General features: G+C 40.1%; 2 protein-coding genes across 2 annotated transcripts in view; both read right to left on the reverse strand.

Moving 5' to 3' along the window:
* LOC115116436 (syntenin-1-like) overlaps nucleotides 1–4,756 on the reverse strand; it is a 28,564-nt gene extending 23,808 nt beyond the window's left edge. Inside the window, exon 1 of the mRNA XM_029644933.2 lies at nucleotides 4,591–4,756. The gene's annotated coding sequence lies outside the window, so the exon portion shown is untranslated. The remainder of the gene's footprint in view (nucleotides 1–4,590) is intronic.
* A 1,326-nt stretch (nucleotides 4,757–6,082) lies between these two features.
* LOC115116435 (peptidyl-prolyl cis-trans isomerase FKBP1A-like) lies at nucleotides 6,083–12,577 on the reverse strand. The gene is made up of 5 exons (XM_029644932.2): nucleotides 12,226–12,577; nucleotides 11,959–12,006; nucleotides 8,669–8,781; nucleotides 7,618–7,765; nucleotides 6,083–7,479 (listed from the first exon to the last, which is right to left on the reverse strand). Exons 1-4 carry the CDS (start codon nucleotides 12,260–12,262, stop codon nucleotides 7,637–7,639), a joined length of 327 nt encoding a protein of 108 aa, XP_029500792.1. The 5' UTR covers nucleotides 12,263–12,577; the 3' UTR covers nucleotides 6,083–7,479; nucleotides 7,618–7,636.
* Nucleotides 12,578–12,597: the final 20 nt, after the last annotated feature.

Below are 12,597 nucleotides of genomic sequence, written 5' to 3' on the forward strand. Positions count from 1 at the left end.
ACGGTTGGGATGGTCTTCTTCGGCTTGCAAGCCTCCCCCCTTTTCCTCCAAACATAATGATGGCCATTATGGCCAAACAGTTCCATTTTTGTTTCATCAGACCAGAGGACATTTCTCCAAAAAGTACGATCTTTGTCACTATGTGCAGTTGCAAACCGTAGTTTGGTTATTTTATGGCGGTTTTGGAGCAGTGGCTTCTTCCTTGCTGAGCGGCCTTTCAGGTTGTTGATATAGGACTCGTTTTACTGTGGATATAAATATTTTTGTACCGGTTTCCTCCAGCATCTTTACAAGGTCCTTTGCTGTTGTTCTGGGATTGAGTTGCACTTTTCACACCAACGTACTCTAGGAGACAGAACGCGTCTCCTTCCTGAGCAGTATGACATCTGTGTGGTCCCATGGTGTTTATACTTGCGCACTATTGTTTGTACAGATGAACGTGGTACCTTCAGGCATTTGGATATTGCTCCAAAGACGAACCAGACTTGTGGAGGTCTATAAAAAAAAATCTGGAGTCTTGGCTGATTTCTTTTTATTTTCTAATGATGTCAAGCAAAGAGGCACTGAGTTTGAAGATAGGCCTTGAAATATATCCACAAGTACACCTCCAATTGACTCAAATGATGTCTATTAGCCTATCAGAAGCTTCTAAAGCCATGACATCATTTTCTGGAACGTCCCAATCTGTTTAAACGCACAGTCAACTTAGTGTATGTAAACTTCTGACCCACTGGAATTGTGATAAAGTGAGTTATAAGTGAAATAATCAGTCTAAACAATTGTTGGAAAAATGACTTGTGTCATGCACAAAGTAGAAGTCCTAACCGACGTGCCAAAACTATAGTTTATTAACAAGACATTTGTGGAGTGGTTGAAAAACGTGTTTTAATGACTCCAACCTAAGGGTATGTAAACTTCCGACTTCAACTGTAAATGACAGAGCGAAAAGAAGAAAGCCTGTACATAATAAAAATATTAAAAAACATGCATCCTGTTTGCAACAAGGCACTAAAATAATACTGCAAAAAATGTTACAAAGCAACTACCTTTTGTCCTGAATACAAAGTGTCCAATACAATACATTTCTGAGTACCACTCTCCATATTTTCAAGCATAGTGGTGGCTGCATCATGTTATGGGTATGTTTGTCATCGTTAAGGACGGGGGAGTTTTTCAAGAATAAAAAAGAAATGGAACGGAGCTAAGCACAGGCAAAATTCAAGAGGAAAATCTGGTTCAGTCTACTTTCTACCAGAGACTGGGAGATGAGGTCACCTTTCAGCAGGACAATAACCTAAAACACAAGGCCAAATCTAGACCGGAGTTGTTTACCAAGAAGACAGTGAATGTTCCTGCGTGGCCAATTTACTGTTTTGATTTGACAATCTACGGCAAGACCTGAAAATGGTCAACCAACTTGACAGAGCTTGAAGATTTTTTTTAATAATAAATGGGCAAAGGTGTGGAAAGCTCTTAGAGACTTAGCCAGAAAGACTCACAGCTCTAATCGCTGCCAAAAGTGCTTCTACAAAGTATTGACTCAGGGGTGTGAATAATTATGTAAATAAGATATTTATGTCATTTCATTTTCAATAAATTTGCAAAAATGTTTTAACTTTGTCATTATGGGGTATTGTGTGTAGAGAAAAGTATATTTAATCCATTTTGAATTCCGGCTGTAACACAATAAAATGTGGAATTAAGTCATTGGGTATGAATACTTTCTGAAGGCAATGTACAGTATGTACTGGGGCTGATATGGTCTGTGTTTTGGTACTAAGCCTTCGCTCTCTCAAAGCTGGTAAACAAATACACACAAGTTATCATGGAAAACTAGCATAATCACAGGACTGAGGGTGGAGCAAGACTAATGGATCTAGGCCTAATGGAATAGCAAGAGAAACAGGATGAGAGGCAGTTTCCCTTTTACTGGAAGAGATAGGCCTACAGCCAGAGTTAATAAGAAACTAAAAGCTCACTTACAACCACTAGAAAGAGAGAGACAGAGAATGAGAGGGGGGGTGAGAGGGAGGGAGAGAGGGAATGAGAGGGAGGGAATGAGAGAGAGAGAGAGGGAGGGAATGAGAGAGAGAGCGAGAGAGAGAGAGAGAGAGAGAGAGAGAGAGAGAGAGAGAGAATGAGAGAGGGAGGGAATGAGAGAGAGGGAGGGAATGAGAGAGAGGGAGGGAATGAGAGAGAGGGAGGGAATGAGAGAGAGGGAGGGAATGAGAGAGAGGGAGGGAATGAGAGAGGGGGAGGGAATGAGAGAGGGAGGGAATGAGAGAGGGAGGGAATGACAGAGTGCATCACATGACAGAGTACACACTTCCAGTACAGAGTAAATAGAGATCAGCTGTACTATAGGGTGTGGCAGGTGAAACTGTCCCAGAGTCTACAGTAGACACCTACCATGCCGAGGAGTAAGAGCCCAGTCACTCATCATCCTCAACTACTCAAACATACAAGCCTTGCCTTTAAGGACCAGGCCTTTGGCTATGGTGTCCTTCTGATCAAATTGTTGCCGTAGGCCTTTGCGTACATTCGTTAAGATGTCACCTGAGCCATACGGGTCATTCCAGGAAGAAGAGAAGACATGAACTGGTCTGGTCGCATTTCCGGTACGACATCAGAATCACTGCGAATGACGGTTTGTTTATAAGTTGGTGTCTCCAGTGTGTTGTTGAGAATGGTGTTGAAAAGGAAAAGTACAAGAGAGATGTTCATGTCACATGCTGTTCCTTTTTATATTATACACTGTGGCATCCCACTTTGTGAACAAATCACAAGATAAGCCATGAACAGGAAACAGGAACTTAGAGGTAGTCAAAGATACACTGCTACCATGTCGACCACAGTCAGTGTCAATGTCCAAGTTCTCTCCCCCCCACACACGACGAAATGAAAAAAACTACACAGCGAACTTAGAGAACAAAAAAAAAAACTCCTACACGTGTATACACCCTATCCCACAACATTGATACAAATGTTACTCACTCCTACACGTGTAGCACTGTCAAACCGCACACCATGAAAATAGCCAAATCCTTGTTCCTCTACAAGAACAACATACAAGACAACACACAATTGTGAAAAGACATAACCCTACTAACACATTCCTACTAACAGGTGGTTGACACTACTACAAAGTTTAAAAAACAAGTGATAAAAATAAAGCACATCATGTGAACATTTAGCACAATCACTGAGCCAAGCTAAACATGCCCAACAATCACATTACTAAAGGCAATACTACTGTACACTACACATCCAATTCACAGACCAGAGAGAGAGAGAGAGACACACACTCCATTATGTCTCTGAACACCAAATGAAAACATGGGAAGTGCCTTGAAATGTGCCCCCCACCCCAACCGGCCAGAGAAGGGGGGGGGGGTAGAGACTATGACAATGATCACAAGGTCCACTATTATAACTAATGACATGTTATGTTCACTCACCTTCCTCTTTGTTTTCAACCAGTGTTTACCAAGTTGTGATCAAATATATGCCTAGCTACCCCATTCAGAATGTTCTTCTGTGCAGTCCTACAGTACTGAAGTTAGCTTCATCCCTCAACTAGGCCATTTAAAATGACCATTTGTAGTAACAATTTTGACTTTTAATTTATTTTACAGATGGCTTACCCATTTGCAACATTAAAAGTTACTTATTTTGTATTAGATATAAAATGGTCATTTAAAATGGCTATTTCGCAGGACAAAGCTACACTGAACTAAAGCATTGACATCCATATTCATTCATCTGTTTCAGTGCTGTCTGAGCTGATCAGTGACTAGACTGACCTAGGTCACTATACGCTTCTAAATCAGAATGGTTGATATTCTCCCAAAACATTAACCTAGATGTCTGGTTAAATAAAGTTTCAATAAAAAATAAAATTAAAACATTCCATACAGCTCATACTTAATAAGACATCACACATTTTGCTAAGACGGTCTACAGCTGGCTAATTGTTTGGGGGAGCTCTACAGTAACTTACACATCTCTCTAGTGTGACAGACATTTGTGTAGCATGAGTCAAGAAATCACATGATGTCATGAGTCAGAGGTTTCAAAAACATTGAGATTTACTTAACATTTCTAAACAAATATAGTTTAAACATTAGTTAGGTATGTAGCTGAATATGTAGTTTGCTAGCCAGTTAACTGTACTTACCAGGCGAATAGCCTCACTGTGACACCATATAATAAAAGACAACCACATGGAAGGCACAGTGCATCTAGCTATAGCTAACTTGGCTAGTTAGCTATATATATGCTAGCTACAGATTTTCATCAGCAAAGTAACAAGCAGTTATGGCTAAACGATGAGATACCTAGGTTAACTGGTTACCTAGGTTAACTGGTTACCTAGATACCTAGGTTAACTGGTTACCTAGTTAGCTAAATGTATCAAGACAAGATGTTACTCTTTTCTTTATTCCTCCAATCTCGGCTAACACGTCGCTGGTGAATAACTTTACTCACTTATGTTCAATCACCACCTTTGTTTCGATACATTTGCTAGCAAGCTAACCGGGAGAGCTACGCTAGCTAACGGGAAATATTGTTGGACATATGTAAACTCACCTTAAAAGTTTTTGATGGTGAATGTCTCAGGGGGGGGGAGAAAAAACCTCCGACTTTTAGTTACTATACTCCTTTTTCTGCTTCGTACTTGGGACGAAAGCACCGCTGTTGAGAAGTGATATTCTGAGTCACCGCTAATGTCCTGGTCGAGAAAACCCAAGTCAATCAGAGGCGGTGACACAACCAATGACCGCCCATCAGCTGTTGCCGTCTCAGGGCATACATACATAATGCAGACATAGATAATGCATACATACATAATGCAGACATAGATAATGCATACATACATAATGCAGACATAGATAATGCATACATACATAATGCAGACATAGATAATGCATACATACATAATGCAGACAAAGATAGTGCATACATACATAATGCAGACATAGATAATACATACATACGCAATACATACATACAGCATGCAGCTATGGTCAGGAATATCTCATTTTAAAGATTTTTCGCAAGTACTTGAAATTGTGCGATATGAGGTGGTTAAAGACAATCTGTGAATTCTGTTAGTTCAGTAACTGTTCATCAGTGGAAAATGGGGCATAGTGCTGCTACTACTACTACTGTGGAGCAACTTTGCCACTCTTCTACGTCTTGCTGGGTGATGGCTCATATATATTCTAATCTCTATGAATATGAACGATGATCCATAAAACCCTATTCCAATCCCGAGATACCACTTCGGTTTCTATAGCAAAGCAGACACTAATTGAACACCTTGATACTTAAAAGGTGCCACTACACCTAGAATGTCTCAGCATGTCTCCCCTATGTTGAAGCTAGGTGAATTGCAACAGCACTAAGTAGGCTGTATTAAAAACACATCTCCCCCTCACCCGCAACATGGCAGAGACACGGGCTTGGCGCCTCGTATCATGTGGATATGTATGCAACAAAAAGTTAAAACATTCTCCTTCTGCTACCATTTATGTAAGCCGTATAGACATACAGTTTGATTCATACTTTCGATAAGTTCCATTTGAAATGAATGTACAGTACTTCTGGTGTACCAACATTCAAAACACTCGGTGTGATTGTGAGGCGTGAGCCTTTTAGTTTCGGTTTTGGTTCACCGGTTTCAAACAGCTGTAAAAACAAAAATGTTTTGCTATTGAAAAATACATTTCACAGGGATTTAGATGGTACAAGGATCCCTTACACGATTACTCAGTGCTTGTTTTTGAGCGAACAGTGTATTATTTTAGCAAACCACGAAAAGAGCCATTTCCACTAGATAACACAGGCACAAAGTTAAGCAGCTTCGACCGCGGCGGCCGCTCCGATAGGAGAAAGCAACAGGCGAATATCACAGCCAATCACAACACTGGCGGGTAAATAATACTATTACTGCAGATATGTACATTTTCTAAAATTACAACACAACATTTCAACAAAAAAAAACATTATTTAATAACCCCAACCTCATTAATGCCAGATATCCCGGTAATTTAAGAAAAAAATTGACTTTCACACAAAGCAGGTAGAGAGCACTTTATTGCAACTGCAAAACATTTATTGGTTGTGCCTGCGTATGTAACTCAGCACACAAATACACAGTACATAGGACTGCATTTGTGCCATGCGCCTAGACAGCTGTAACATCAAGAGCAATGATGGCCAGCATCTGAACATGTTCTATATGCATTAGATTTAACTCTATTTCAACAGACTTTTAAATGTGATACAAAACATGGATGTCTCCGTCACCTGACTACCACAACACAGCATTTTTATTTAGGCAGTGTGGAGTCAGTCTAATGACGCTGACCAAAAAAAGATTTACCATTCAATTACAGGTCAAAGTAGAAGTCATTCTTAGTTATCAAGTCAAATTGTATTGGTCGCATACACATATTTTAGAAAGATGGCATCTGAAAAATATATAATGTCAAGTTGTGAGACAAAATAAGGTGGGGGAGGTCACAATTGAATCGATTCCTCAACCCCCTTTTCAAAATCATCACTACTCCAATTAATGTACGTATACAATATGGTTCCCATCACTGTTAATAACAGATGTATGGCTTTCAACAGGGTTAAAGATTTGACTTGGAAAAAAACATAAGCTACAACAACAACAACCAAAAATATAAAAATGCAAAGCTTTGACACGTATAGATCAGGATATCATTATGTAGGACATGCAGAACCGGCTAATTGGTTGCATATCGTCTCGTAATGAGAGACACGCAATATGATACAACCATTCTCTTCTGTACTGGTTTCTCTGTGCAGAATGCTCACTAGCGCCTAATAAAGTTAATCAAAATGAAAGAAAACATCACTATTTAGTCTGGGTAAATACAACATATCAAAACAATGTTCCTGTTTTATACCATTAAGACATCCCATGACTCAATATTTTACTACACTTATGCCTCTCAACATTACACTAAGCCCTACAACTCTAAAAAAAAATCTATTCATATTTGTTCTACTTTCAGCTGGGAGAGGTATGGATGCAAACATGTACTTTTCATATTCTCTTAGTTTTGTTCGTCGGGTAGGCTTCACGTCAAGCACCAGCCCTCTATGTTGCTAATAGGTTCTCTTGAAAAGAGATGAATGTCGCTGCTAATATTTCATTGGTATTTTGCATTACTCATATAACCATGCACAACCAATAATTTCACAAAACAAAGTAAAGCACAATTTAAAAATTCAAGATTTAAAAACATCAAGGTTTGTAAGGTTTTAAGGTTATGGCCCATAGGTTTTTAAAGAAAAACAAAATAACTGAGTCATTGATAACGCAGATTTTGTATATATGGATAAAATAATGACCAAAGTGGTGGAATTATAGACTCAGGTCTCTTATAGAATCAAGTACAGACTTTCTTAGCCTTTCTACATGTTTCCTAGGTAGAAAGGAGCCTGCAAAGACAGAGGAGGAAGAGGAGAAAGGGATTAGATTGAATCTATAGACTTGTAGATGCATTTGTGCTATTATTTCAACTACGGATAATAACAAACAAAAACACACTTAGAAAATCTTCCAAAAAAAGTACTTACAAAAAAATAATAATAATCTTCATTCAAGGCTCAGTAGCTCAACATCAAAGATGAGGGTGGCGTTGGGTGGAATGATCCCCGGGTGGCCTTTTGCTCCGTAGGCAAAGTCAGGCGAGCAGGTCAGCTTGGCTCTCTGACCGACACTCATCTGCAAGGAAGTGAGGGGGAAATAGGTCAAGCACAGCCACACTGAGATAAGCAGATAAGAAGAACCTCTATGCTTTATTTCAGAAAGAAGCATTTACTTTATGATACTGTTGACAACTTTTTTTTGTTCAAATTGTGTTCATTTTATGCATCACTTTTTGGTTGTACATAAAGCAGCAATTGACCCCAGACCAGATGCTTAGTGTGTGTTTGTGTAATTGGGGGAGCGGTTTGTCATGCTGTAAGTGTGGAGCCTCTGATGAAAACGCTGAGGGCTCTTGTGGAGAACTGCCATTGGCTGGGAGAATGTCTAGCCAACACAACAAAGACTAATACGGGCACGTCTCTTCACCGCATCTGTCGCCCTTGATAAGAATATTATGTAATCAACCTCCTGGCAAAAGCCCAGCAAACTGCTTTGAAGTACAACACAATGCCTCAGTCTCTCTCTCCTGTTGCACACATTTCCCTTTCAATCTGCTGCAGCTACACATCACAGAGCTGTACAACAAACAGACCGGACTGTGTGTACTGCCCTAGTAACAGTGAAACTAATGTAAAGGTTTATGCAAATACTTCAAACCGTCTTGTATAGCCCACACAAAGCATGTCATATGTTCAGAGAAATACTATGTATGAAGGTCATTATGTTCCTACTGATAGAGACGGTGGTACCTGGAACAGTTCAATTCACAGAGTAAAATAAATGTTTTTTGCTCTGGATAATCTTGCCCGAGGGCTCATGCACAGCAAAGAAATACACCGATGGGACATTCTGTGCTTTGGCAAAAATGGCAACCTCTCCGTTACAAGGACGTGGTAATTTCATTGTAAAAACCCTTCTCCTGTACTTCCTAGAAGTAGGGGCAGACAGACACCAGAAATGTCTGCACAGTACACCTACCTGCACAACTCCCTCTTCCCAGCCACGGATCACTTCCTGTTTTCCTATTTTAAACCTGAAGGGCTTGTCCCTGTCACGGGAGGAGTCAAACTTGCGTCCATCCGTCAGAGAGCCTGAGAAGGAGGAAATGAGAGGCAGAGAGGATTTATTTTGACAATCTGTAATAGAGATGGTGGCATGTCTTGTTACGTTTCAACGCAATCATTTCAGAACTGGACTAGGGGTGCAATTCCTGTACTAAAACCCAAACTAACTTGAGTTCCAGCAGGCAGACGAACACTTAGGGTGAAAGACGTACATCCTGTGGCTCTTGTCGGTCTACTTCCATATCTACTGTTATGCAACACAACAAGGGACAAAACCGACAGTTAACGAAGCATTAACAATATATCTGCTGAGCTAATGTAAAACTATATCCCTGAATGGAAATGAAGGGATTCCACCGATAGCAGAAATAGGCCCTGCAGCTGTCTCTGGGGGTGGGCAGCAAAGTGACAGGAAAATGTGGCCATATTTTGGGCGTCTGCACTCGGCAATCCATCCCGAGGAGGCGTTCATTGTGTACTGTTGTTGTTACCACCAATCAGGCCAGGAGGGGGCTAATCTCTGGCGTGCACTGCTGTCGGAAACATCAGGGGGCAAGATATAGATAGTAGTAATCCCAGAGGTGGCGGGGTTGGGCGGCCAGATTTTTATTTATTTTCTCTCTCTCCCTCTCTCTGCGTTGGCCAATATAATGATCTATTAGGGATGGAATTTATAATGCAAAAACTTTTTCAGTTTTAATTTCTTTGACGTCGAACGTTATCGTTGTTGACAGTCTCAAAAATATCCCGTCAGGGAGCAGATTTATGCAAATAGGAGACTGACATCATTACGTGAGGGCAGAGGAGTGTAATCATTGATGCCAATGGAAGCCAGGCTTCCCCCAAATATTTGACCAATAAAAAAAGAAAAACAGTATAAAATAATTTAATCTTTCATCTCTCTGTGTTTTCATACTTTCCCTTAAAATTGGCAAATGGCTGAATCTCACTGGAGAAATCATCAGAGCGAGGGAAACAGCGCCCCCTCTGTCTTAGTATTTGTAGCCCATGTATCTGATGCTGTCTGGACCAAAAGAGTATCACATGTTGCCGCCACAGCATTTGATTGATTGATGCCAGCAAGCATTTCACCTCCGTTAATACATTTTAAAAAGCTGAGCTCAACTGTCGGTTGTCCAGCCACATGCAAAATGTCCCCCAAAAGGAGGTCAGTTTGGATTTACACCAATCAAATCACATCCAAAGCAAAAGGTTGTCAGAAAAACGTTGTCCGTTCCTGGTCTGCTTGTGTCGTTGTCCTGCCGTAGCTAGCTTGCTAAATAAGCCCTTTCCTAAGTCCTGGAGCGGCAGGGTAGCCTAGTGGTTAGAGCGTTGGACTAGTAACCGGAAGGTTGCAAGTTCAAACCCCCGAGCTGACAAGGTACAAATCTGTAGTTCTTCCCCTGAACAGGCAGTTAACCCACTGTTCCTAGGCTGTCATTGAAAATAAGAATATGTTCTTAACTGACTTGCCTAGTTAAATAAATAAATAAATGGATGGAGATTTGGACTCAATGATGGTGATTCTGATCTAACCATAAATTCATATATTGAGCCACGGGCCTGAGATGATTGAAATGCAATATGTAGTCTAGTAGTCTCACGTTAATCTAGCTGGTTCATTGTTGCCCATGCAAGGAAGTTAGGCTAGCAAGCATTTTAGCTAGGTAGCCTATGACAACAAAAACTAAAAACTATATATGAAAGAGAGGAGAATGACGTTGTCATTCAACTAGTCTACAAGTATGGCGAGTCAACTTTTTTTTAAACTTGCATGCACACACACACACACGCACACACACAGAGCGAAAGAGAGAGAAAGCTGTACCATGGACAGTCACATGATAAATTAGCAACATTGATTGGACTAAATTGTCTTTCGTATCTTTCCATTTGTTTTCACTGTATTATAGCCTAGTTGATTTGACGACGTTTTCATGTTGAAGTGTAAATGGTTGTTTAGTAAACTGTAAACTGTAGAAAACATTCACTTGATGGACCATGCTGTAGGTCATTTAACTATTTGTTACATGCAATATTTGTTTTTGTGGACACCGGGACATGTGTTGCTTTCTGGTATTGTGATGAAACAAGTATATGCGTAGTCTAATTTATTCCACCACTGTGACTGTTGTCTTTTTTGTTGTCTCGGCCATATTGCATATCAGAGTGGTGTATGAACTAAGGGCTATAGAGCAAACAACACAATTATCACAGGTTGTAAATATGACTTTTTTTACTGGCTTAGCTTCCCCAGTGATTTAACTCAGTGATTTAACTCAGTGATTTAACTCAAGCACCAGCTATTGCATGGGGGTACAGTTCACACATGAATAACAGGAAAATATCATTTTCTGGCAGGAAATCATAAAGTGGAAAAAAAAACTACTGTTGCTATAGCAAACGTAGTAAAACATGTAGCATCTTGCCAGTGGTGTAAATATGTTGTGTATGCATGAATCTGAGTATAATAGAAGTTACATGATAATCCAATACGAGTGTTAGGACTACAATAGCAGCTATCCTACAACTAGATAGCTGACAATTGAATAGTCTACATCGTATGGAGAAAATTTGAGAAAATTCTAAAATATAACAACCCCTGCAACTATTACAGTAACACACTAACTCATTAGTAAACAATTACAACGAAAGGGGGGGGGGTCCATAAAAAGACATCAGACAGCAATACTCAGTTCTATCCGACGTCACCAATCCCCTCAACTTCAACAAAGGCAGGGTATCAGACTGCGTTTAAATCCCTCGCTGTCTCGACCTCGGATTGAACCCTGCAGCTGCCGACGTCTGAACGCTCAACACAGACACCTACCTGCATGTTATATTACCCTACTGTAATCACCTATGAAGTGTCCAGTGGCTACATTGTAACAAAGTAGTCTTGACTTCGCACGCGATGTTACAATGTTGCTCAATTTATACAATGTAGTAATAACCGCATTCCAATACGAAGAAGCCACCTGCCTCCCTTGTACTGAAAGACGTAACGCAACAAACACACTGTTGGGTGGCCAGAGCTAAAGATGTATTTTCAATTGCATCCAAATTAAATTCCCCTGAATGAAAATATTACTATTGAAACAAAAAAAATGCACTCAATCGCCAAGGTTGTGGCCTGAGATTTAAGGGAATTTGCATTGGTGCTTGCATTCAAACAGACACTGGAAATGAATCTCCCAAACTCACCAACATAATGCACCACGCACGTCTGTCCTTTTTTAGGGAAGGTCCTTCCTGTGGGAGAAAAAGCCATAGATAAACAGGATAACTGGCATGAAAAGACGAAGAGACGCTAAAACAGGATAACGGGCATGAAAAGACGATGCGACGCTAAAACAGGATAACCGCATGAGAAGACTAAGAGAAGCTGCATTTTTTTGTGTGGAAATTAAAATGAATTAACGGAAATCCATCAGAAATCTTGAGCTAAAGATATGCATAAACATATTTTACCATCGCCCGGGGTTATTGTCTCAATTTCTACTCCCATTTCCTTCGTTAATATCCCTCAACCCTACCAAGAGACTATCTTCCTTCAATCTGCTATTTCAGCGGCTGTTGTCGTCTGTCTCCGTGCAGCGGCGTCTACCACGTGATGTGAATGTAGCGGTTAAACCGGAGAAAAAAAAAGTGGGAGTGTTCGTCACATTTTGAGCGCGATTTTTTTATTTTTTATTCTGTTCATAAATAATAACAATGTAATAACAATGTAATAACAATGCACGCACCATTAAACGATCGCGTGGTGTTTTTTCTTCTTCTGTTGGATGTTAGATTTACCTTCCCCATTTCTTTATTTTAATATATTTGATCTGTAATGAAGCA

Source organism: Oncorhynchus nerka, linkage group LG20, assembly GCF_034236695.1.
Source record: "Oncorhynchus nerka isolate Pitt River linkage group LG20, Oner_Uvic_2.0, whole genome shotgun sequence".
In the NCBI taxonomy this organism is placed as follows: domain Eukaryota; kingdom Metazoa; phylum Chordata; class Actinopteri; order Salmoniformes; family Salmonidae; genus Oncorhynchus; species Oncorhynchus nerka.

Bases quoted from the DNA above. Each gene is read 5' to 3' on its own strand.
- LOC115116435 (XM_029644932.2), bottom strand. From the start codon at position 12,262: ATGGGAGTAGAAATTGAGACAATAACCCCGGGCGATG. The intron at 12,007-12,225 runs GTAAAATATGTT...TTTCTCCCACAG, and splicing joins GACAATAACCCCGGGCGATG to GAAGGACCTTCCCTAAAAAA. The intron at 7,766-8,668 runs GTAGGTGTACTG...ACTTCCTTGCAG, and splicing joins GGGAAGAGGGAGTTGTGCAG to ATGAGTGTCGGTCAGAGAGC.